The sequence below is a fragment of the Nelumbo lutea genome, chromosome 3 (genome assembly GCF_056320005.1).
Source record: "Nelumbo lutea isolate HS-2025 chromosome 3, American lotus-T2T, whole genome shotgun sequence".
Lineage (NCBI taxonomy): Eukaryota > Viridiplantae > Streptophyta > Magnoliopsida > Proteales > Nelumbonaceae > Nelumbo > Nelumbo lutea.
In genome coordinates this window covers 5,164,160-5,191,258 of record NC_142686.1, presented here as the reverse complement: position 1 = coordinate 5,191,258, position 27,099 = coordinate 5,164,160, and the positions used below count along the sequence as shown (strand labels likewise).

At 39.2% G+C, this 27,099-nt stretch overlaps 2 protein-coding genes across 5 annotated transcripts in view; both read right to left on the bottom strand.

Moving 5' to 3' along the window:
- LOC148862524 (uncharacterized) overlaps positions 1–21,603 on the bottom strand; it is a 97,160-nt gene extending 75,557 nt beyond the window's left edge. The window contains exons 1-4 of one of the 4 annotated variants that reach the window (XM_088974926.1): positions 21,170–21,603; positions 20,848–21,007; positions 20,093–20,211; positions 19,016–19,061 (exon numbers count right to left, since the gene is read on the bottom strand). In XM_088974926.1, the coding sequence (XP_088831052.1) occupies positions 19,016–19,061; positions 20,093–20,211; positions 20,848–20,943 (261 nt within the window). In that variant the 5' untranslated portion in view covers positions 20,944–21,007; positions 21,170–21,603. Of the gene's footprint in view, positions 1–19,015; positions 19,062–20,092; positions 20,212–20,847; positions 21,079–21,169 lie in introns of those variants that run through there. The other 3 variants (XM_088974928.1, XM_088974927.1, XM_088974929.1) reach the window with 3 other exon arrangements.
- Positions 21,604–23,375: 1,772 nt separating this feature from the next.
- Positions 23,376–26,373, bottom strand: LOC148862523 (protein LYK2-like). The gene has a single exon (XM_088981371.1). It carries the CDS (start codon positions 26,204–26,206, stop codon positions 24,173–24,175), a length of 2,034 nt encoding a protein of 677 aa, XP_088837497.1. The 5' UTR covers positions 26,207–26,373; the 3' UTR covers positions 23,376–24,172.
- Between the last annotated feature and the right edge of the window lie 726 nt (positions 26,374–27,099).

Sequence of the window (27,099 nt, the reverse complement as noted above, 5' to 3'; positions counted from 1 at the left end):
AGTGATGAGAATGATATCAGAGAATGAGAGAGTTGGAGAGTAGAGGGGTGAGGTCTTTATATACTGGAGTCCTCGTGGGTTAGGTAGAGCAGTTCCTGGATTCCTGCTGTGAAGGGACCTGCTTTCGTGTTAGGTGGGGATAAAGCCACCAACTGGTAAGATTGCCCATTTCCGCTTGACTCGGGGAGTGGGTGAGCTAATATAGCTGTTACAAGTCACAATCCCATAAAATGCGGGGTACGGTGGTAAGCTCCTCGGGGTTGTCAGGTTGGCGCCTGTGTCAGGCTGCCAGCTCGTGCCAGGGCCAGGTCTCACCAGGGCCAAGCTGCCAACTCGTGCCAGGGCCAGGTCATGTCGGCCAGGCTGCCAGGTCGTGCCAGGGCCAGGCTGCCAGCTGGTGCCAGGGCCAGGCTGCCAGCTGGTGCCGGGGCCAGGTTGTGCCAGGACCAAGCCGCACCTGTGCCAGGCTGTGCCTGTGCCAGGCTACGCCTGGTGGGACACCATCAACTTAGAAAAGGCAAGTTGTTGCCAAAGTGGTCCCGGGTGTCACCTAGTTGTTCTGAGGTGCCAGGTGTCATAATGTCATTGGAGGACCAAATCTGCCCTCATCACCTTACCTCCCCTTGAGCAACATACCAAGGAGGTTGCTCCATACAAACTTCCTCCTAAAGATCACCGTGGAGGAAGGCATTCTTCACATCCAACTGAAAAAATGGCCAATCAAAATGGGCAGCCAAAGAATTAGCAACACATGCAAACCCCATTTTAGTAACTAGATGTATCTATGTAGTCAATACCATATGTTTAGGTATACCCTTTGCCCACCAACCACTCCTTACACCTCTCTACATTACCATTGGGCTGATGTTTAAGTGTGTAAACCCACCAATAACTTACTGCTTTCTTTCTAGGAGGAAGAGGAGTGAGGTCCCAAGTATGATTAGACTAAAGAGAATGAAATTCCTCATACATGGACTTTTTCCAGTTTAGTGAGATAAATGCTTCTTGAATATGCCTAGGGACAGTCACAAAGGAAAGAAGTGACATAAATTTCTAATAGGATGAAGACAGATGGGGAAAGGACATAGAATGAGAAATAGGATGGTCAATACAAGCACGTTTACCTTTGAAAAGAGCATAGGCAAATCCAAATCAGATGGATCCATTGAAAATGAAATTGATGATGGCTCACCAGAAGCTGGAGTAGGAGCAAAGACTCCATGTGGCCTTTCACATAGACTTTGTGAAGTGGTGGTTGTGTAGGTGCTTCAATAATGGGAGCTGGTATGGAGACTTCTACCAAAGGAAGAGGAAGAGGAAGTGGAGGCAATGAATAAGACTCAATGGAAAAGAAATAAGATACATTTTCAAAGAAGGAAACATTGGGAAGAATAAAGGAACGACAAAGAGTTGGACTATAACATTTTGTATCCTTTCTAGGTTCGAGAATACCTTATAAACACACACTTAATCGCACAAGAGTCAAGTTTATCAAACCTAAGACCAAGGTGATAAACAAAACAGACACAACCAAAGACATGATGTGGAAAAGGAAATGGAGGTAAAGATGGAAAAAGAAGAGAGAAGGGAGACTCACCACCCAAAACTAAAAAGAGCATACGATTTATGAGGAAACATGACATAAGAACAACATCACTCCAATAAATTTTATGAACCAAAATTTGAGTTAAGAGATCCCAAGAAGTATTAAGTAAATGCTCATTCTTTCATTTAGCCACACCATTTTGTTGTAGTGTATGCGAACAAGAAGATTGGTGAATAATGCCATGAAAAAAAAAGTTTGGAATGGCCCTTGAAGGTATTCTTTTGCGTCATCAGAATGAAACATTTTAATGGAAACGCTAAGCTAACAAGCTTCACACTGTAACTCTCTAATGCACTCTAGACTAGAAACTAGGTTAGTTTTTAAAGAGAGAGAAGAGATGGATGGTCCAATTAATAATGCCCTATAGAGGTGTAAGAGATGTATGCAAGGCTTTCTACAAACCACCATCATCTAGATAGTATAATTCTCCAATTTCACACCCACCACCAATCATCTTCCCCATCTTGAGGTCCTGGAACACACAATAAAAAGGATAAAATGAGATAGAACAATTAAGAGATTTTGTTAACCTACTAGAAAACATGTGAGTAGAAGGAAATTTAGGAATATATAGCACTGAAGACAGAGACGAATTAGAATTAAAGAAATAAACAAGTCTAGAAACCCAGTCATATGGTTTGGGGCTCGTAAATAAATAATCCAAGGTTTAGAAAAGGATGCAAGACAAGAAGTTCCTGACTAGCAAGGGTAACAGTGTATCAAAGGAAGAAGATAGACGAAGTTACTCATACTCCTCACGGGTAATAAATATCATCTCTTCCTTCCCATAATCTAAAGAAAAGGAGTCACCACCAGTAGTACCACTATCCCCCCCAAGTGAAGTATGATTGGGCCATGTAAATCATGACAAAAGTTTATAGTGTGTCACTCACACCCACAATGGGTGCATCACACACTTATACAGTGTCCATGAGTACCTCTACCTCTAATTGCATCCCCACCACTTCCACTTTGCTATGCCTGACTGCAAAAAGAGCAGACTTCTCAGATATGGGAATACTATCAACTTCTGAGTTTGAAACTCTTCTAACTCTGGAAAATACCTTTGAAAGGGTTAGAATGTCACTAGTACCAAGAATTTGCGTATGAATTGTTCATAATCTAATCTCAACCCTGAATGGAATTGTGTAACACCCAAGTGTTCTCTTTGTTGTTGTTGAACATTCAAATCAGTAAATAGATGCTGATATACATTAAGTTCATTCCTTAGATTCTTCAGGGAAGAATAGTACTCTTCAACTGTCTTTTTCCTCCTTGCTAGAGAAGGAAGTAATCCTAGTATAACAGATGGCCACATTGTCCTACTCTGAATAAAGTTGTTTTGCATGATCTCAAATTTCCTTGGCAATGTCTAGAAACACAAGGTTAACACTAATAAGAGTTTCCATGTTATCCCATAGCCAGGTCATAATTTAAGCATTTTCTTGAATCCAATCATTATACCCATCCGATCCACCAACTGGCTTTGGATCATTATTGCATTTCAATTTCATTCTACTAGTAAGAAAAACCTCCACAAATTTAGCCCATGGGACATAGTTTGCACCGTTTAACTTAATTAAAGTCATTTGGACATCCATGAAGTCTACTGTCATAAATGTCCCTAATTTAATTTCTCCACTAGCATACTTGCTCCACTAAACTCAGCCATGGATTAAAAGACAGATTTGAAACACCAAAAATATACCACCCCACACACTTATGTTACTTTCCAGATGCCTCCAAACAATCACGCAAACTAACAGTCATTAAAGTTCAATAGTTGGTGAGAATTTGGGCCAGATAGCTTTAGTTGTCCCTTCTTGCCTAAAGCCCCTTTCATTGGTTTACTCTAGCAGCCATCTTATCAGGGGAATTCTTGTAATCTTCTTCTAATTATGTTAGAAGAGGGCTGGGTGTCAGCCATGATCTCTTGTTCCAAACTCTCTTTCTTCTTCTCTCTTATTCCTTGCTGTTTTAGACTTGTTTTATCTTATTTTTCTTTGATTAAACACATTGTTTTTACAGCTTTGATTGACAACTTGGTATTGGAGCAACCCTACCCTTTTTCTCTTTCTTGAAGCCCATACACAATGTTTATGGAGAGCTAATATGGTGGTTTATTGATGATTTATTCAACCTAGTTGGTGGAAGGTTTTTGGAGATTTTCAGATCAATTTTAGATGCCCAAGAAGCTTCTTGGAGAGTCAGCCCAAACCCTAGCTAACTAGAGAAGAATTGGAGTTGAAGGCTTAGGAGATCCTTCCAGAGTAGTGCTCAGGGTGTGAGGAACTTCCTGGAGGATCTTAGGGAGATCAATCCAAGTTGGTAATGTTTCTAATTTCATTAGTAGAAGCAGTTGAGTTTTCTTAATTTCTCCTGGGTTGCCAAGTGGTGTGAAACCCTGCTTTTTCTTGATTTTTCCCTTCCTAGGTGCCAGGAGATCTTAGTTTGGGGCTCTAGTTGTTTCCGTTTATTTTCGTTTGATCAATGGAGCCATCTAGGAGTTGAAATAAAGCAAAATAATGAACTCAAAATTGGTCCAGGAGGGACTATAGAATCCCTACTAGGTGTTGTGACCACAGTAAAGCTAGATGGCACCAACTAATTAGCTTGGTCACAATCTGTGAGGATCCATGTGTGCAGTAGAGGCAAGTGGGAATACCTATCAGGCAGTAAAGAGAAACGTAAAGAAGGTGACCCAAGTCTTGAGAAGTGGACACAAAATAATTACACTGTTATAGGGTGGTTTGTGAATTGTATGCAGCCTCATATTACTGAGCATATGTGTTGATGGATATGACCAAGGAAATATGGGATAGTGTGGCTGAAGCGTATTCTTAGAAGACGAATGTTGCAAGGGCATATAAAATGAAAACAAAGTCAATAATTTAAGACAGGGGGAGAGGCCTCTAGCAGTGTACTACTCTGTGTTGAGATTCTTATGGCAGGAGATTGATCTACTTGAAACTCTTGTATGGGAGAGCACCAAAGATGCAGATTGGATAGGTAGTATTAATGATAGGAGGTCTACATTTGGATATTGTATGCATACCCTAGTTGTTGGTAATTTAGTTTCATAGAGAAGTAAGAACCAAAGTGTTGTGGCAAGATCTTTAGTAGAAGCAAAATATAGAGCAATGGCTCATAGGGTGTTAAAATTATTATGGCTTAGATCATTTTTAGAAGAGTTGGATATTAGCCATGACAAACCGATGATGTTGTATTGTGATAATCAATCCGCTATCAATATAGCTTGCAACCCCACTTAGCATGATAGAACCAAACATATTAAGGTAGAAAGACATTTTATATAGGAGATAGTAGCATCTGGCGAAGTCTATCTACCATTTGTTTCTTCAAAAGTGATGAGAATATGCAATATGATGAAAGGGATTTTTGGGTTTTTCATTTCCTCTTTGTATTTGGTGCCCAAGTAAGGGAAAACTTGTACTTTTAACAACATTATAAACTTTTTGTAACTGGTGTGAAAAGTAACTCAAAACACACCTTCGTAACATTTCTACTTCTCCTTTTCTCCCTTTTTCTCCACCTTTCTCTTCTTCTTCCTTTGTTTTTTCGGCTTCACCTTAAACAACTTGGTATCAAAGCTCATCAACATTTAGGGTTGGCTTTTGCAGGTGTTTGTTACCCCAGAGAAAACATGCTAATGTCAGACCATCGTTGGATGATGTCAGCAGCTCGTACAAGTGGCAGCAACCATTCTTGAAATTGGTATGATTCAAATCATCCTGAATTTAGGGATTTTTTTGGTATAGGTGTCACCACCATGCGAAACCTCTTGATTTGTTATAATTTTTCCAAAAGGAAGTTCACAGAAAATTCAGATTCAAGTTTGTGGCTGTTTCAGCACCTTTAATGGAGTGTTTCTCCTTCAATCTAATTTTATTTGGCTTGATTTATATCTCAAGGAAGACAAAGAGCGGTCCTGTAATTTTCTGAAGCCTAGAAAGTTTTTGGGATTTTTTCTTCTTCCTATATTTTTCCGCCTAGACTATCCTTGGGGTTGTTGTTGCTTCTTAGTCGTGTGTTGACTCTTCCCTTGATCTTGTTGTGTGCCGGTGGTGCATTGGAACTTGTTCTACTGTAGCTACAGTAGCTACAGTAGTCCGAACCAGTAAGGAGAAGAAGAAAGAGAAGGAGAAGAGAAGAAGAAGAAGATGAAAGAACTGTCAAACTTGATAGCTAAACCCTATCAGTCGACCTCTTAATAGTGATTAGGCTTCTAATTAAATGTACAAGGACTAAACTGCCCCTACTTAAGTATGGGACAGAGAACCTCTAATAAGACTGCCACATAAGTTCATAACTTAACCAAGGTGAGTTGACTAATCTACCCTTATTCGGCTAACTCTAATACTCCCCCTCAAGCTGGAAAATATATATCATATAATCCCAGCTTGTTACATATATAGTTCACTCTCCCTGAGCTTAAGGCTTTTGTAAACAAATCTGCCCACTGATCACCTGAGTTTACATGTTCTGTGCTTATCTCTCCAGTAAGAACCTTCTCCCTCACAAAGTGGCAATCAATCTCTATGTGCTTTGTTCTCTCATGAAAAACAGGGTTGGATGAGATATGGAGCGCAGCTTGATTGTCATAGTACAACTTCATAGGTTTATCCATGTGGACCCGATTTCTTGTAGGAGATTCCTCAACCACACTAATTCACATGTAGTGTGTGCCATGGCTTTGTACTTGGCTTCAGCACTGCTTCTATCCACAACCGTCTGCTTTTTACTCTTCCACGTCACAAGATTTCCTCCAAGAAATGTGCAGTAACCTGTAGATCTTCTATCAGACACAGAACCCGCCCAATCTGCATCCGTGTACCCAACTACTTCAAGTTTTCCTCTTGGTTTATACAATAGCCCATGGCCCGGAGCTCCCTTCAAATATCTTACAATTCTAAGAACTGCATCCCAGTGAGATATACGAGGGTTTTGCATAAATTGGCTCACCACACTGACTGCAAAGGAGATGTCTGGTCTCGTGATAGTCAAATAGTTCAGCTTCCCCACTAGTCGTCTATACCTTCCAGGATCATCAAATATTTCCCCTGTATCACTGCTCAACTTAACATTTGGTTCCATAGGAGTCTCAGCCGGTTTTGCACCTAATAGTCCTGTTTCGTCCAATAGATCGAGAACATATTTTCTTTGGCACAGGTTTACACCTTGTCTTGATCTAGCAACTTCTATACCCAAGAAATACTTCAATGTCCCAAGGTCTTTTGTTTGAAAATGATTTTGCAGAAAGACCTTGAGTTTGTTGATCCCCAATTTGTCACTGCCAGTTATGACAATATCATCCACATAGACCACTAATAAAATCTTTCCAGCTTCTGAGTCATAGTTGAACACTGAGTGATCAACCTGGCATTGTTTCATTCCAGAATTCTTCACCACTTCACTAAACTTCCCGAACCAAGCACGAGGCGGTTGTTTCAACCCATAAATTGCCTTTTTCAGTCTGCACACCTTACCAGCCTCCCTCTGAGCAACAAACCCAGGTGGTTGCTCCATATATACCTCCTCTATAAGGTCACCATGAAGGAAGGCATTTTTTATGTCAAGTTGAAATAAGGGCCAATCATACATAACTGCTAGGGAAATTAACACACGGACAAAGCTAATCTTAGCCACTGGAGAGAAGGTCTCCATATAGTCCACTCCATACAACTGTGAATACCCTTTAGCAACAAGTCTGGCTTTCAGATGCTCCACACTACCATCTGGCAAGTATTTAACAGTATACACCCATTTACAACTCACAACATGCTTACCAGGAGGAAGAGTAGTGAGCTCCCACGTGTGAGTATACTGAAGAGCAGAGAGTTCCTCCTCCATTGCCTGCCTCCACCCAAGTGAACTAAGAGCCTCTTGGACATTGTTAGGTATGGAAATAGATGACAATAGTGAAACAAACTGGCAATGTGAGGCGGAAAGGCGAGATACTGAAACAAAATTGGAAATGGGATGGAGAGTAGAACTAGATTTACCTTTCCGTAAGGCAATGGGTAGGTCAAGTCCTGAAGGTTCAGCAACAGGAGCAACGACAGGATCCGCGGACAAGGTAGAAGCTGGAGGAGGGGCCGGTGTCGTTCAACGTGTATACACTTGCCGAATTGGTGGTCGTTCAGTAGGGATCTGCACTGGATGAGGTGACGAGTCAACTCCAACAAGAACACCCGGAACGGGATCACTGACCGGAAGAGGAAGAGGAAGTAAAGATGGAGAAGAAGATGCTTCAGTTCCTGAGAAGAAGGGAACAAACTCAAAAAGGTGACATCAGGACAGACATAGCACTTCCGAGTAATGGGATTGTAATACTTGTACCCTTTTTGAGTCCGAGAGTAGCCAAGAAAGACACACTTAATGGATCGTGCATCCAACTTGTCTATTCCAGGACTCAGATTGTGAACAAAGCACACACAACCAAAGATACGAGGTGCTAATAGAAAGGGAGAGAAGGTGGGGAACAAGATAGAGAAGGGAGACCGACCATGAAGAATAAAGGAGGGCATCCGATTAATGAGGAAACACGCAGTAAGTACAGCATCACTCCAAAACCGTTTAGGAACACTCATATGATGAAGAATAGACCGAGCTGTTTCAAGGAGATGACGGTTCTTCCGTTCAGCCACCCCATTTTGTTGAGGAGTGGATGCACAAGAAGTTTGATGAATGATGCCATGCTGTTATAAATACTGTTGAAAGGAAGTTAGAAAATATTCACGACCATTATCTGAATGAAGAAGTTTGATTGGAACACCAAATTGTGTACGTATTTCAGCATGGAATTTTTGAAAAATGGAAAATAATTCACTCATTTCTTTCATTAAATAAATCAATGTCATTCTTGAACAATCATCAATAAAAGTGACAAAATACTTGTAACCATTATAAGACTCTATTTTGATTGGGCCCCAAACATCTGAATGAACCAAAGCAAAAGGACTCAACATACGACTTTCAACTCTAGGACTGAAGGAAACACGACGATGTTTCCCAAACTGACACGACTCACACTGTCACACTGACAAATGACTCAAAGATGGAACTAGTATCTTGAGTGCCTTGAGAGAAGGATGTCCCAGTCGACAATGCCACTGTAGAGGAGTGAGTGAAGTCTGAAGTGTAACTGACGATCCACCACCGTCAAGGTAATACAATCCACCAGCTTCATGCCCCCCACCAATCTTCTTCCCCGTCCTGAGATCCTGAAAAACACAATAGGAAGGGAAAAAATAACAGAGCAGTTAAGAGTCTTGGTTAATTTACTAACAGACATAAGATTGAATGGAAACTTAGGGACATATAGAACAGATGATAAAGAAAGGGAAGCTATGTCAACATTGCCAACACCACAGATGGGAGAGGAGGAACCATTGGCAAGGGTAACAGTTTGAGATGTGGAAGTTTCAGAGAGAGAAGAGAACACACCTGGAGTCCCGGTCATGTGATCAGAGGCTCCAGAGTCAATAATCCAAGGAGAGGTTTTAGATGACAGGCAAGCTATACCTGAGTGGGCAAGAGTAGCAGTAGTGTGCTGTGAAGTGGACTGAAGGAACCACTCATACTCATCACGCGGTACACTCACCATCTCCCTTCCGGAAACAGATGTAGATGTGGAAGGAGTTAGGTCTGCCTGTTGATTATCACTGACATCAACCCCACCAACAATAGCATGATTGGCCCATTTAGCGGGAGGGCGGCCATGAAGATCATAACAGAAATTTATGGAATGTCCTTCCCTGCCACAGTGGGTACACTTCCTTGTAGAGCTGCCTTTTTCTTTGCCACTGCCTCCCCCTGAGTCATGACCACCACCACGGCCAAATATGGAACCACCACGACCTCCTCGGGAGGCATGTCCTCCCCCTTTCGTACCACATCCACCCCCTCTGGCTATCACAAAAGCTGATCTATCAGACTGTGTGGAATTCTCTATCTGTCCCAAAGAAATCCTGCGAAGCCGAGCAAACACTTCCTCAAGTGTAGGAAGGGTAGAGCCCCCCAATATTTGGGCTCTAACTGGTTCATACTCTGATTTCAACCCCACTAAGAACCTTGTGACATCTAATTGTTCCCTCTGTTGTTGCTGAACCTTAACATCTGGAGTGAGAGGATGATAGACATTGAGTTCATTTATGAGGTTCTTCATACTGGCATAGTACTCTTCTAGGGTTTTATTTCCTTGTTGCAGACCAAAGTACTCCTGATAGAGCTGATATACCCTTGTAGTATTATCTTTCCCAGAATATAGCTTCTTGGCATGTTCCCATATGTCCTTAGTTGTATCTAAGAACATGAAGTTGGCACTTATTTTGGGTTCCATACCGTTCCATAGCCATGTCATGATTTGAGCATCCTCCTGTTCCCAATCATCAAACCCTGGAGAGTCAGCCGGTGGTTTATCTTCTTTCACATGCTTCACTTTTCTCTTTGCCTTGAGAAAAACTTCCACCGACTTGGCCCATGGAACATAGTTCTCACCATTCAGTTTAATTGAGGTCATCTGTACACCTAGATAGTCAGAGGAAACCACCACACTAGGTTTCTGATCACTACAGCCATCTCCCATTGCTGCCATGATACTCTTTCAATGCTGCCTCTAATCTGAATTCCCAATCACCAACTAAGTGCTGCTGTCAAGAGTTTGATGTTCCAGAACTTACAGCAGTCCCTAAACACAATGATAGATACACGCGCCTTTGTTCTTATCCACACCACTACTGATTTCACAAAAAAAAACACAGACTACACCGACATTAATTCAGCACTTACTAACCACATGCAAGCTCTCTTACAACTACTCAACAAAAACTCAACTAGCTGTCACACCACTACTGCTGTCAAGAGTTTGTGCATTACAAGCACCACCACACAGCCATAGCTGTCACACACAATACAGACCTTCTTTAACGCTTTTAAGAGGGCACCACAAGACCAACAAAAACTCAACTAGTACCATTGCATTACACCTTGCACCATTCGGCCACCTACAGTAGCAGCCCTTACACCATTTGGTCACTGTAAACACAGCCTGTTCTTGGAATTTTTCCAAGAACCAGGGCAACAACAAACCTAGTTCTCTAGGTTCTGATCAGTCCTCTCAAGTTCTTGAAGATTTTCAACTCAGAAATACCAACAGCACACAGAGGAGAGATAACCAACCTTCGTTTGAGAGCTTCAGCCAACCATTCACTGCTGAAGTTGTTTTCTTAGGAAAGAAGGTTCTGTGCACCAGAAAAAAAAAAAAAAAAAGAGCTGTGATGTTTCAGGCCTGGGATGAACCACTTTTCTCCATTGACAGACCAGAGAAGAAAAGGAGAGAACTGAAGCACGAACTGAAGTTGTCACGAACTGAAACAGGACACGAACTGAAGTTGTCACACTCTGATACCATGTTTCTACTGGAGCTACTGTAGCTACAGTAGTCCGAACCAGTAAGGAGAAGAAGAAAGAGAAGGAGAAGAAGGAGAAGAAGATGAAAGAACTGTCAAACTTGATAGCTAAACCCTATCAGTCGACCTCTTAATAGTGATTAGGCTTCTAATTAAATGTACAAGGACTAAACTGCCCCTAATTAAGTATGGGACAGAGAACCTCTAATAAGACTGCCACATAAGCTCATAACTTAACCAAGGTGAGTTGACCAATCTACCCTTATTCGGCTAACTCTAACAGAACTCTTTGTGACTCTTAAAATTATTCCTAGTTAAGGAATAGAAGCTTCTAAGGATGTTCGTATGGTTCTCGGAGTGCTTCTAGGAAACGTGGATACCTCTAGTAGCATGATAACCACTATGAAACTTGATGGAACCAACTTCATGGAATGGTCCTAGTCTACTAAGCTCACCATTGAAGGAAGAGGTAAGTTGGGTTTTATCACCAAAAAGGAAATCAGGCCTAAATTAGAAGACCTAAAGTTTGCTAAATGGGAGCAAGACAATCTTATGGTAATGTTGTGGCTGGTTTGCTCCATGCAGCCACATATAGCACGTAACTATATGTTCTTATCCATTGCTAAGGATATTTGGGATAGGGTCATGGCTACCTATTCTCAAGCCGAAAACACTGCTCGGATGTATCAGCTCTTTAGGGAAGCCTATAGTTTGCGTCAGGGGGAGAGGACTGTAGCTATGTACTTCTCCACCTTACAGTCCCTGTGGGAAGAAATGGATCATTTGGAGGCCTTATAGTGGAAAAATCCAAAAGATAGGGAGCAGTATAAGAAATTTGTTGAGAATAATAGGGTTTTTGATTTCTTGGCAGGGTTAAACTCTGAATTTGATTTTACTTGACATCATATCCTGAGTGCAAATATTGTTTCTCTTGTTGCTTCCTACTCCCTAGTGTAGGATGAGGAGAGAGAGCATGACATCTCCCATGGTTGAAAATTTTGCTTTCATGTCCTCTAAGCCCAAGCAAAGCAATAATAAGTCTATGATCATTGAGAGGTATGATGATTGAATTTGTTAATATTGCAAGAAGCGCAGACATACTAAGGACAAATGTTGGAAGCTTCATCTTCAGCTGAAGCCTGAAAAGTTTAAGACAAGAAAGAAGGGCAACACACACTTGGCTGTAAAAGGTTGCAACTTGGGTCGGGTTAGCTTGAACCCAACCTGACTTTGGGTCAACCCGACCCAACCCAAACCCAACTCAATAGTACATATCATATGTAAATATATGTTATATATATGATTATATCATACATTAATTTGTTTAGATGATAGTTGAATGGCCACCGCCACATACTATCATTTATTTCATTTAAGATAACCACTTCACTTAGTCCTAATTGGAAATACTAAAACCTTGATAACATATTTTATGTTTTTTGAATATTTTATTCTTTATCTCCTCTCCGTCCCATAGCTTGCTGCCCATAAAAGATCTATTATAAGTCATCATAATAAGCTATAGTCATTTCAAACACTTTTTTTTTCTAAATTTTGTACTTAGAACCAATAAAAGCATCAACAAACATACTAATAAAACATAGGATTAATATATGTAATGAAAGTTGAGTCAAGATCTAATATTAAGAAGTTCTACAAGATTTTAAGGGATGGGAAGAAGGTTGGGTTGGGCCCAACCTAAGCCCAGCCTAACCCGAAGTTGACTTTGGGTTGGGTTAGGGTTGAAGGAATTTAGTTATGGTTAGGGTTAACGTTGGGTGGGTCGGGTTGGATTAGGATTAGGGTTGGGGGTTTAGAGCTTAGGGTTGGGCTAACCCGGCCTGACTTGCAGCCTGTAGTTGGTAATTATATTCAGCCACCTGTTCTTGTGACTTCCTCTCAGGAGACTTCTGATCTATTGGATAAACTAAGATGCCTCCTGTTGTACTTGGAGAAGAATGGGACATCCTCTGGTTCTAGTAATCCTTCTAATGCATATGCTAAGTCAGGCATTGCACTTGCTTGCCTCTCCACTAATAACCCATGGATTGTTGACCCTGGGGCCAGTGCCCCCATGACTGGTATGTCTTCCTCTTTTTCTTCATACACAATGACCATTGGGAAAGGTGAAGTTACAGTTGCTGATGTATCCTAGGCTCCTATCTCTAGCCCGGGTGAAGTTAAGCTTGCCCACAACCTTTCCTTAAAATTTGTCCTTCATGTTCCTCAATTGCATAAAAATCTATTACCTGTTAGTTCTTTTACTAAGTCTCATAACTACTCTGTGACTTTCTTTCCTACCCATTGTGTTTTTTAGGACCTGAGCATGGGGAGGATGATTGGAAGTGAACTTGAAGTTGAGGAAGTCTTCCTTTTTGATAAAGCTTTGGAACAACGAATGTTGTGTTAGGTTGAGTCATTGACAAGTCAAAAATTGAGTCTTTTGCAACTATGTCATTGTCGTCTTGGTCATGTATCTTTTGGTTATGTTAAACTTTTATTTCCAAAGTTGTTTGAGTTAGTATTAAACTTGAGTCCTAATTGTGAAGTTTTCCATTTGTTAAAACAATGTAGAACCACATATTTTGCAAGTAATAGAAGAAGCAATGTTGCCTTTCATTTAATCCACACTAATGTCTGGGAACCATATACTTTTCCTTGTATGGAAGGTTACAAGTACTTCATTCTTTTCATTGATGACTATTCTCGATACACCGGGCTCTACTTGATGCGGAGTCGGGATGAGGTTCCTAAAATTGTCCAAAATTTCATGAATATGGTGGAAAAACAATTTGAGAAGAGAATTAACATAACAAGATCTGATAATGCAAAAGAATACTTTGAAAATCAACTGCAAGTATTTCTTGAAGAAAAGGGAGTCATCCACTAGATTTCATGCACCCATACTCCACAATAGAATGGGGTTACTGAGAGAAAGAATAGATATGATGTTGAAGTTTCTAGAGGGTTGTTGTTTCAGACTCATGTTCCCACTCATTTTATGGGAGATGTTGTTGAAACAGCTATGTACCTCATTAACCGACTTCCATTAAGGAGCTTCAAACTTTAATATCCCCATCAACTCCTTTTTCCTAATGAGCCACCTTTTAGTCTCCCTCTTAGGGTTTTTGCTTGCGTCTGTTTCGTTCATGATATGAGTCCCTCTAGACACAAATTTGATACTAAGTCTATCAGATGTGTTTTCCTTGGTTATTCTCCTCTCCAGAAAGTATATCAGATGTCTAGAAGCAGATATGTTTCTAAGGATGTTACATTCATTGAGTCCACATTTTCTGGCCATCTCGTCCTTCTCTTCAAGGGGATAGTATCAGTGAAGATCGGACTCCATTTTGTCTTCTTGTTCCAGACTCATCTTCCACTACCATTCCTTCACCTCTTCCCCTCCAATGTATCGTCCTCGGTCTTGGCAACAATTTTTTACCAGGCGGCAAAAAAAGGTGGCTCCTAATGTTGAACGTCCAACACAATTTGAACACCTGGATTCTGGTAACCTTGATCCTACTCCTATTGAACCTACTAATGCTCCTACCACTGATCTTAACCTTGATCTTTCCATTTCCATCCGCAAGGGAAAGAGAAAGTGCACTAACTATCCCATCACCAATTATGTTTCCTATGATGATTTCTCACCCTCTTATTGTGCCTATATCTCAGCTATCCCTTCTATTTCTATTCTTCATGCTTTCATAGTGTTATAGAGGCAGTGCAATCACTTCATTAGAAAGAAGCTATGAACCTAGAGATGGATGCCCTCATAAAGAACCAGACTTGGGAGTTTGTTTCTCTTCCCAAGGATAAATCTACAGTTGGATGAAAATGGGTGTATACAGTCAAACACAAATCTAATGGCTCTGTTGAAAGATAAAAGGCATAGTTGGTAGCCAAAGGGTATACTCAGACTTATGGCATTGATTATTAGGAAATGTTTGCTTCAGTGGCTAAAATGAGTTCTATCTGTATGATTTTGTCTCTTGCAACACACTTCTCTTGGCAATAATAAGAAAATAAGGAAACAAGCTTCAGTTAGAGGAACATAAGAAGAGGAGGAGGAGGAGGAGGAGGAGGAAGAGGAAAGAAAATAGGGTTCAAACAGAAGCGAGTTGATACTCTCGACTTGTTGACCCATCTTTTATGTATTAAACTTTCAAAAGAAGGAGAAATTACATTTGTACCCTTGATTAAAATAAGATCAAAGTAGAGAAGGAAAATAGAAAACCAAAAAAAAACTATTCTACCTTTTTTCTAAATACACTTTGACACTCCCTGTCAAGCTGGTGTATATATATCATAAAGCTCCAACTTGTAACAAATATAATCTATCCTAATGTGGCTTAAGCTCTTGCACTAAGAAAGAAACTAACCAGCCTTCTAACTTCACATATGGAATAACAATATCTCCACTTGTCACTTTTTCTCTCACAAAAATGGCAATCAACTTCTATAAGCTTGGTCCTCTCCTAAAAGACTAGATTAGAGGCAATATGTGTGGCAGCTTGGTTGTCACAAAATAACTTAATTGGTTTATCTACGAGAATGCCTATCTCTTGGAGGAGATGCTTCAACCAGATCAATTCACAAGCAGTGTGTGTCATTGCTCTATGCTTGGCTTCAGCACTACTAGCAACTACACTTTATTTCTTACTCTTCTAAGTGATGGTATTTCCACACAAGAAGGTACAGTAACCTATAGTTGATTTCCTGTCCATTGATGACCCTACCAAATCAACATTTGTGTACCCTTCTAGAGTTAACTCTGCCCCTTTCTTGCATAATAAACCACGGCTTGGATCTCCTTTCAGATACCTCAACAACCTCCCCAGTGAACAGTTTTGGGGTTCTACATAAACTGACTCAACACTAACACTAAAAGAGATATCAGGCCATGTAAAAGTAAGACAAATCAATTTGCCAACACATAGTCTATACTTCCTAGGGTCACTCAATGGCTCCCCTTGAGTGTCAATCATCTTTAAATTAGGATCCATGAAGGTTCTAACTAGCTTGGCTCCTAACAACCCTATCTCATCCAATAAGCCCAAAACATATTTATGTTGAGTCAATGAGATTCCCCACCTTGACTTGGCTACTTCAATCCCCAAAAAATACTTTAGATAGCCGAAGTCTTTGGTTGGAAAGTGTTGTTGTACATCATTGCCTATGAGAACAATATTGTCAACATATACTACTAAGATAATCTTCCCAGACTAAGCATCTCTGTTAAATACAAAATGATCAACATTGCATTGTTTTAGACCAAATTCTTGTACCATAGTACTGAACTAGCCAAACCAAGCCGTTGGTGACTACTTCAGCCTATAAATTTCCTTCCTTAGTTACACAACTTCCTTGCCTCCCTGGAGCAAGAAACCCAAGAGGTTGCACCATATACACTTCCTCTTAAAGGTCACCATGGAAGGCCATCTTAGCAACATGTAAGAATGTCTTTGAGTAATCAACACCATAAGTTTGTTGTATAATATTTAGCCATAAGTCGAGCTTTAAACCTTTCACGCTACCATCTTGTCGATATTTAATAGTATACACCCATTGACAACCAACTGCCTGTTTTCTAGGAGGTAGGGGAGTAAGATCCCGTGTGTGATTGGAGTAAAGAAAACAAAATTCTTCATCCATCACCTTATTCCAATAAGGAGAAACAAGAGCTTCTTGGATAAAATAGGGAATATAAACCAAAAGAGAAGAGAAACAAAGCACTAATAGGTAGGAGACAAATGAGCAAAGGATCATAATGTGAAATGGGATGAGAAGTACAAGTATGCTTACCTTTACAGACAGCAATAGGAAGATCAAGATTTGACTGAGGTGGATCTATTGATGGTTGTGGAAGCATAGGTAGAAGATCAGAAGCAGGAGATGGAGATACTAATGGTGTTGAAGCAGTCCCCCATTCATGTCTTGAGTACATTATTAATTGATGGTCTGATGGGCTCCTCAAGTGTATATAGAGGAATGAATGGATCACTAGAGGCTGATGGGAGAGAAAATAGAAGGTGAGGGTTCCTACTCAGAGGAGAAGGATAAATGCTCAAAGAATGTGACATTTGGAGCAATAAAGGCCTTCTGGAGGACATGATCATAAAAGACCATCATAATTAATGTACCAAATTGAGTTTAAACTTCATATTGAAAGGCAACCCAGGGGTCTAGTGAGATATAATTATTGTTTATTAAACTAAAAAATCCATAAACCTCCCCTAAGATTTCCTATAAATATTATACGTCCCCTCACCTTTCTAAAAGGGCATTAGCCACCCTTATAGACTAACATGGCAAGACAAAATCCACCCTTCACTTATCCCATTGTTAGTTGCTGTCAGCATTTAATTATACATGAAATTAAAGTTCTCCTAAAATTCCAATAGTGTCCCTATTTAGCTTGACTTTAAATCAAATGGGCCAAAATGCCCATTATGGCTTACTTTTAATTTGTGTAAATGTTCACTAAAAGATCTACCTTCTCAAGTCAAAAGAAAGTGAGTGTCTTATAGGTACATCACCTTTTTTTTTATCATAGAAGATCTGTCACCAAATATCCCTCCATAAATTAATCCTATTAGTCACATACCATCCAATAATTCCTGTTCACTAAAATTTTGTAAATGTAGGTATCAAACTTTGGATTATGTGCCAACCTCTAATTGGACCCAAATATTATAGGTGGCATGTTTAGAGAATGAACTTCAATATTAATGGTTTCGATCTGTCATAAAGCCATTAACTTGGCCATGTTAAAAACCAAGTGATTTGCCTACAAGTAGGTCATTTTTTCGTATTAGGTCCAAACATCCAAAACCCTACAGTGGCATTCTTGGTATTTCTCCCATTCTGTTAAAGTAACAACAAATCATTAAACATGTAATGTTTAAGGATTAGTATAAAACTGAGGGGAGGTTTTAATCTTTGTCATAAACCACAAGGGAGCTTTAAGGATTTTTCCCTTTATCAAATAATGTCTTTGACATGGAATGATGTTCATATCCAACTATGGTATATACCTATCAAAGTGAGCTTTCATTAGTATAAACATATTGGAACACAATGATTAAACAAAGCATAGGCAGCATAATAGAGTAGGCCAAACTGAATAAAAAGACCCATTTTCTATATACAGATGACTCTTTGTAGAGCATGATGGCAGGATAGGATTTGTATAGTCAACCCCAAGTTGGGATGCATTTCAGTATTGTGTTTATACATGTAACCGGGTTTGTACTCCTATTATTATTAAATTTACGTCACATATTCTGTTTTAGTCCTACTTATTTTAAAACCTCAATGTGACCTTTTTCAGTACATTGGTTTGATAATTGATAACAAGGGAAAGATTGGGGATGATATTGCTCATAGAATTAGAGAAGGATGGGCAAAACAAAGAGGTGCATCCGGAGTCCTATGTAATAGGTGAATACCACCACTTAAATTAAAAGGAAATTTCTATAAAGCAGCTGTAAGGCCAGCTATGCTATATTGAGCAGAGCATTGGATAGTCAAGAAACAACATATCCAGAAAATGTGTGACGGAAAAGTGTGTATGATAAGAATTATCAAAAAAATGTGTGTATGATAAGATTGATGAATGAAAAAACTAGAAAGGATAGGGTCAGAAATGAAGTCATTTGAAGGAATCTGGAAGTAGCTCCAATAGGTGATAAAATGAGAGAAAGTAGGCTAAGATGGTTTGGTCATGTGCATACAAGATCACTGATAGCATCCAAAAGAAGTGATCTGTTGCAAGTTGAAGGGGCTAGAAGGGCTAGGGGTAGACCAAAAAGGACATGTGTCAAAGTAGTAAGAATTTATTTACTTAAACAGAATGGAATGGTGAAACAGGTTCATGTAGCCGACCCCATATAGTTGGGATAAGACTTGGATGATGATGGTGATTATGATAATATATTCACTCACAAATATACATTATCTTAATCAGAATACAAACCTTTCGCTGGAATGTAGAGGCATCATTTGCACCCTTCGGAGATTCACTGCAACACATTCAATAAAATTCAAAATGAATTAGAAAAATGTTATAATTTAATTCATATAGAAATTTATAGAAAATCCAATTAACAAGGATAATACCCTGAGATATGTTCATATGAGGTGCTCTACTTATAAGAAATGGTATATTGAAACAATGAAGTGTGAGCTTTCTGGAAATGTGAATTGAAGAAACTAAACTGTAACAGGAAGACTCATTTAGCATGAAACAGAAGCACAAAAAAAAGAACTTTATTCAGAATCCCAGAAATCTAAAGGATTGATCAACAGAAAGAATAAATGAGTGCAAATGAAACCAGAGGGAATTCCTTAATAAATTGTTATGCCCCCAAGTAAAATAGAACATTATCAAGAAGCCCGGAAATTTATATTCCCAACTAAGAAGATGATTTTAAGATTTAAAGCTGACATCCAATAGCTATCTAGAATTACTAAGATATTTCTTGCAGTGAGATAAACATATAGAGAAAAATGAAAATGTAAGTTATTAACAAACTGAAACAGTAAAACCACTTGCGGTTTTAACCATTTACTTAAATTTGAACAAGAAAAACAGCAGCTGGAAAGGCCATAAACATATGTATTCATGTGGTATCACTTTTAAGAAATCTCTTGTATTTGTGGCTAACCAAAATTGGCAATGCATCCATGGCATCTTATACAACTATGAATCCAGGAAACCTGAACAAGCTTGTATATGTATAAACACAATATGATACTGATAATGAAACGGGATACCAAGTGGAGGCCTATGGAAGAAAATTTATTGCATGGATGCATATTTTAAGAAAGCATCCTAGTAGGAACTTCTTAATTGTTTTAACTTTAATTAAGTTTGTAGACATCTTAGATGTGTGAAGAATAAACTGGACAAGAATTTCCTGTATAAAGATAGAGGAAGTTATCATCCTACAAACAATTCTCTACAATTAATCTAGGGGTTTTCCATAAATGAAAAGTAAATTTGAATATATATATATATATATATATATATATATATATGCAAGAAGCTTACTTTTCTCTCCATCTTAGAAGAGCTTCTAGGAGTGGAATAGGTGTATGTCGTGCCACCATTGCTAATGAGTCCAACACTTGCTCATAAACTGGGTCAGATGGCCGAAGGTACTGTCCTTCCTGATGTTTTTTTCACGCCAAAACAAAAAAAAAAAAAAAAAATGAAAAGAAAGGAAATCATCAGCACCTGATGTACCGACAAAACATTCTTCATTCAGAGATTGACTATCACAAATGGTCTACATATAAGCATAACATCAACGAAATTGCCACACATTGAAATGGAATGTCCGACACTTAAACTTTGTGTGAATTCCCTACGGAACACTTTGTTTGCGCATTGCCCTTGTTGTGTCTGGTTAACAAAGCAATCAACCAGATAGATTCTCTCTCTAGGAGGCACCTATGTCAAGGTCCTAATTCTATGCACGTAGCAAGATGTCCTATACAATCATTAATAATCGCATGTTTTTCTGCCAAGTAATCATGATCCTCTGCTCATCTAGGGGCATGACTAGCCCAAAAATGTCATTTGTATGGTTTCTTACCATATTTCTTTATTGCTGAAGAAATATCACAATCCTCTAGCTCATTTGTGAACTTTAAAAAAAGGGGTGAAGGAAATTTATAAACCTTATTGCAAAGAAAACCGTTGTCCAATTCAATTTCTTTGCTACTAGTAATGAGGAGAATTGCCAATACACCAACAAACCATCATTACAAATCACCGACAGAAATGGAAAGCCTGGGTAGTACCTGTGCTTGGGCGGTTTCAATGCGACGCCTGGCAAGAGGCAGAAACCGCTGGAGCAATGCATCAACGATCAACTTCGATGCACCGCCCGACTTCATTTCTTCAAATCAAAGTTCTACACTCTATTCAATTCAATCCATTTAACCGAGACCAACAGGAAGCCTGCACATTCGAATAGTACCAACGAATATGGTTTCCGCTCGAAAGAGTTTTATCATCATTTCAGTATTGATCTTGCAACAAAGGATGGAAATTTAAGAAACATAAACAGAAATTTCAATGTCAGCCATGCCGAGTCAAAGAAGAGCTGCAAATGATACAAACCCATGAAGAGAACGTGAGTTCAATTGTTGAGATGCTATTCCAATACTCGCTCTGCGACGAAAAAACTTCAACCTTTTTGGTTTCCTATTGCAGATAGTCCTCGTAAGCTTCCTAACGCAAACGACGCCAACGGTTTTCTATGAGTCCGGATCTGCTGTCTCTTTCTCGCTGTGGAATTTGCGGTTGGGTCGCATTTCTTTTTCGTGTCAAGATTCTCTCACGTGTGGCCACTAATACAAACAATATACAGAAGTTCAAATTTATTTCCGACCGTTTCCTCTCTCTCTCTCTCAAAGTCTCAATTTCTCTTATTTTCCATTTCCACTACCAACTGACCAACCCCTCTTCCTTCTCTCCGGCCAAAACATGGCAGAGCAGATCATGTGGCATGATGTTTGATAGGCAAACGATGCACTTAGCTGCGCTACGGAATCCCGGGAAGAAGGGAGAGAAAGAAAGGATCGAGTTGTTATTGTTGGCCAATGGGAAGAAAAAGTAAAAATATGACTAAAATAGAAAGAATTGCCACGTGTTTTATTTTAGTAGAGTGGTGTTGCGTTGCCATTAGGTTTTGGGTTCATCATTACAGATTTGTTGGAAAGAGGTTTTTTTAACCGAAATGTATTAGAAACGTTTTGAAATTTTTTTTTTCTTTTGATATTGTGTTTGGTATTGTCACTTCTACTTGCAATATTTTAATTTGATTAATACTAAATATTTTTATACCACAAAACTCAAAACGTTTTCAGAAGTAATGAATATAGTTACCACTTCTACTTAAAATGTCAAATTGATGTTTTTCAGATACGTGCATTTTCCTAATTAAAAAAACATTCATATATAATGTCATAGCACATCTATAATCTAATAGTATGGGTTGAACCCTATTAGGGAAAACCTGTCATATTGAAAAGACACGATGTAGGAAGAGCTTTCACCAATTAAAGCATCCTGTGTAATTTTTATGAATATCACTCAATTGGTCACCTCTTTTATTATACCAGTTAATTGGATGTAAGTTTTTTCGGTATTATAGTAGAACCCTATTAGTATATATGAAAACAAAGATGGTTACAAGCCTACCCAAAGTCTCTCCTTGGTTCCCCCTCTCTCCTCAAAATATCATTACTCTCAACTTGCCACTTCAACACCCCTGATTTTCTTACAATCAATCTCTCTCTCTCTCTCTCTCTCTCTCTCTCTCTCTCTCTCCAATCACTTAAATCATCTTCTCTCCTAAAATTTCTCAAAACTATCTCTGCACTAAAGCTTCATTCTAAAGCATCTCCTAATCTTGTTTCTTCCCTTCCCTATCTCTATTTATTTCCATCTCGATTTTTCTCCACCTTACAAATACATACATTTAATTTTTCATCAATGTTTAAATTAAGATTTTTATGAAAACCATTTAAGTCAAAACTTAAATATTGAAATAAGATGAATAAAAAATATATAAATTAATAATAAGAGAAAAAGTAGATAATACAATAAGACAAAAAATAAAGTAAAGTAAAAAAAATAATAATTAATTGAAAATCTTATTATAATTACAAACAATACAATTAATTAATTAAGTAGATTCAATTACTCTCAAATTACTATTGTTATTCACTAAATACTTAATTAACTGTAGTTAATTAATTAAGTAGAGTTGATAATTAATTATTGAACTTTTTAAAAAAGTAATTTACCATATTTACTGAATTATTTAAATTATAATTAGTGTTATTTAAATTTTAATTTTATAGTAATTAGAATAACACTAATTATAATTATATTCTTATTGGCAACTACTTAAATTATTAATTATAAATATAATTAATAATTGTGGTAATTATTAATTTATTATTTAAAATTACCATAATTTATCTAAATTATGTTACTTAAATAGTTACCAAATTGTTAAAAAAGTATAACTTAATAGTGAATTATTATTAAATTAGTGAATTTACCATAATTCTGTTAAGTAAAACAATTAAGTAATTTACTGAGGTCCTGTTTGGTTGGCTGGAATAAGGGTCTACAATCAGAATCAGAATCAGAATGGACTACTCCAATTCCAACTGTTTGGTTGGGTGGAATCGGATTCTCATTCCCATTCCCTCTGGAATTGCATTTCTCCATTTGAGGGAATGGTCATTCCCTGCCCCTCCCTTGGGAATGAAATCCCACTCTTCCTGATTCTAATTCCCTGCCCCTCCCTTTGTGTACTCGTCTTTAATTCCTTAGCTTTCTTCCATTAATTTATGACTTCTTATCTTAATTTTTGCAATTGGGGTCCCAAACCCGAGCAAGAAAGTTCTGTTTAATCAAATATGATGATGGGTCTAGTGAGTAACAAGTAATGACTTGATCGTTGTCTATGAAATTCTTTCATGGCTCCATTTCTTGACTGGTTCGAATCTTGCAATGCATCAATAATTTGGTCATTCAGCTGATCCAACTCCCAAGAATTTATCAAGTGGGTCAAAAACTCAAAATAATGATCCAATGCAATATCAGTGAATCTACAACGTGGTAGCCATTAAATGGTGGGTTCTGATAATCCACAATGACAAACGGAACTAGTCGAGGATTAAAGACCCCGCCTACGCGACGCGACCCCACCGTTTCTCGTCGATTATTAGGAGTGCAGGACACGGATCATACCATGAACTTGAGGTGATCATCACATAATGTCCGCGCTTATCTAACGTCACTTTGACGGGTACCTATAAGGTCGTCTGCTCGTATTAACAATTGATAAACGAGGAGTCGAGAATGCGTTCGACAAAATGCACCACCGAATTCTTTTGACATTTCTTGTACCCGATCAATTATTTCATATAAGAGAATCTTATTCCACGCAAAATTGCTATAATATACCATTCGTTTAGGCATATATGTTGACCAATCTGGTTTTTTAATTATAGAAACATATATATACAGGATCAGATGACCCTTCTGGTTGATGGACTAAGTCCACAAATATCTCCACAGCACACCATGGTCATTGATTCTTATTTAGTTGGGTATTTCCGGATTGATTGAGACTACCTCCTTCGTCTGAGGTTTGGAAGAGCACCCGCAGCTCGTAATTTCTTCACCGTCTGCAAATTCTTCCGCCAGTTTTTGTAACTTGTAGACAATATCTCCGGCAGTCGGTCTTGCAGATGGGTCTTCTTCTACACATGCTCTCGCAAGGTTAGCCAATGAAACAGCCGCGTCAAAGGAATAATTGTTTCCCAATGCAGGGTCTATCCAGTTCCCCAGCTCGTCTGCGTCGCCTGAATTTAAAATTGACTTGATCTTCTCGGAAAGCAGAAAATTATTTCCTCCCTTCTCCTTGTCTCTGGTTATTGGAGTTTGACCAGATAAGACCTCTAACAGCACCACCCCGTATGCAAATATATCGGTGCTCGACGATATTATTCCGTGTTGAACAAACTCGGGAGCTAGATAACCTTTACTCCAAGAAGTGGAGTGAGCGGATGGAGACTGTGGCTCCTCAGAGTCATCGTTGACGCATCTCGACATGCCAAAGTTACCAACCTTCGCATGAAACTCCTCGTCCAAAAAGATGTTTCTGCTCTTTATATTCCTATGGACGTAGCTGGGGTGCATGATGTGATGCATATACTGCAACGTAATGGCTACGTCAAGACAGATCCTCAGCCTCTGGTTCCATGTCAAGAAACAATAACACGAAGCTATGAACTGGCTCTTTATCGCCAACCCAGCGTGAAGCCAATCCTTCAGGGATCCATTCTTGGCGTACTCGAAAACTAGAAACGATTGGGTGTCATCGTTCAAACAGGTCCCCAAAAGCCGAAGTATATGGGGATGATGATGATCAACACCGTGGAAAAGACTGAAATCTATTTTGGAGATGGTTTTCGGAAGAGTTTGCTTAATGGCCAGATTCTTCCCATTGAGGCGTCCATGAAACACAGATCCCTCAATTAGGTTATTCGAATTGAAGTCTTCCGTGGCTTTTCTCAGCTCCTGGGTGGTGTATGTCTCTAACAACAACTTATGATGCGTGGTGTCATTCGACTGATTGCCAAAATGATCACGGCGGTCCTCGAACGATTCCTTATAGCTGGGAGTTCTTATGCTTAGCTGCTGTAGTTCCACGTCGGAAGTCTTGCAAAACTTCGGCTTCTTCCTTCTCCGTTGGATCACCACGATCGCTGCTGCAATGGCTACGCTAACACCTATTGCTATCCCACTCACAACAATGTAAACACCAATCTTCAACAATGTCGATCTTCCCGATCCACTATGTGGTGGATCAACCACTGGGATATTAGTGTCGGGGTTACCTAATAGAAGACCGAGGGTCGGGCTGTTGCTAAGCGGGATTAGAAGAGTTGAAATTGGTACCAGATTCTCGGAGTTGAAGTCTTCTGATCTGTTATTTGCAGAAATTATTGCTTCTAAGGTGGCATTGAACTTAGAGGATAAATCAGAAACTGTGTCACCTTCACTTATGGGATAAGACAGCAGGAGCTTTGTTCCTTGGCTGAGTTGAAAATCAGATGGGCAGGCACATCTGAGTGGGACCACCAATTGAAGCTTATCATCAAGATTCCATGGTGAGATGCTCGGGTTCTCATCTCGAATGGCTTTACAGGTTGTCAACCCCTCCAGTGATTCTGCAATCCCATAAAAGCTCTCACCTTTGACGGCAGTCTTGGTAACTCCAGCCTGAAAGAAGCCTCCATTACACACACAGACAACTGGGATCAGCAAAGGTTGATCTTGCGGGAGAAACTCTGTATCAGAAGAGAACCCACTTGCCTCAGCAACTGCTGTCTGATTGAGGCCCAAGTAATGGCTCAGGTTGAAAAGAGATGAATAGTAGGAATTGGTGCGGAACACTGCAAATGTTTCACACTGATCTTGTGGTTTAGTCTCATTGCACCGGTAACCAAAAGCATCTGGCGAGTTGGTATCGCAGCTCAGTAAGCTCTGATCATCTTGCAGCGAAACTGTGACCAGGAGGAAGCAAAGCAGAGCTATCACGCAAAGCTTAGTGAATTGATCAGTTGCCATGACCTTACCAATCTTACTCTATGCAGAGAACTTTGTGAAAAGAGCCGTTTGAACGAGTGAATATTTTGGATCAATACAACCGATGGTGTTAACTGTTAAATTAGGGTATTATTTAAAGATATTTCTGAACAGCTGGGTTTTTGGGTGTGACGAAAAGTTTAATATATAATTTGGGTTCCCCATCACCTTGGGCTTGATTCCATTGCCAAGTGCCAACCACATCCAAATTTGTTATAATTGTTGTGTGCTGTTGCTGCTGCTGCTAAACCTCCACTTCTATAGCTAGCTAATTGAGTGAAGTACCCTTGGTCAGTTGGTCTTTGTGCGTCAACCTCCTTTCGACATTTATTATTAATTGGATGGTGTAAACCCAGATTCGGAAAGGTCCATTCAATACTGTAATGACCTGCTGCTGTGAACTGTGATCTATCCATATTCCATTATTTTTGCTCTCTTCTTTTTTTATCTTTTATGCCGAATGTACAAATGTATGTTTTGCGTACGTACGTGCAAGTGCATGCACGAATAACTTCAAGCAAACACCGGGGACTTTGGACGGCTAATCCATCCAAGGACGGTGCTGTAAGCTAAAGAACAGGCAGGATCAATAGGCCAAAATCATCAGCTGATCAAAGGTAGGTATGATTAGCCATAAATAAATAACCCAATAAGTTGACAAACAAGAAGGGAAAATAAATCATACTATTAGAGAATAAAATCTTATTATTAAAGGACCTTGTCTAATAGCTTAAAACTTTTTGATTGAATGATTCTTTCAGATGGTGTTAGAGTCTATTTGATTAATTGGTTTAATGCTCAATTCTCTTCCTATTATAATTAATTAAATTTTAGCGTCACAACGTATAGGTGGGTCTGTACTTGTCCATGTTTCA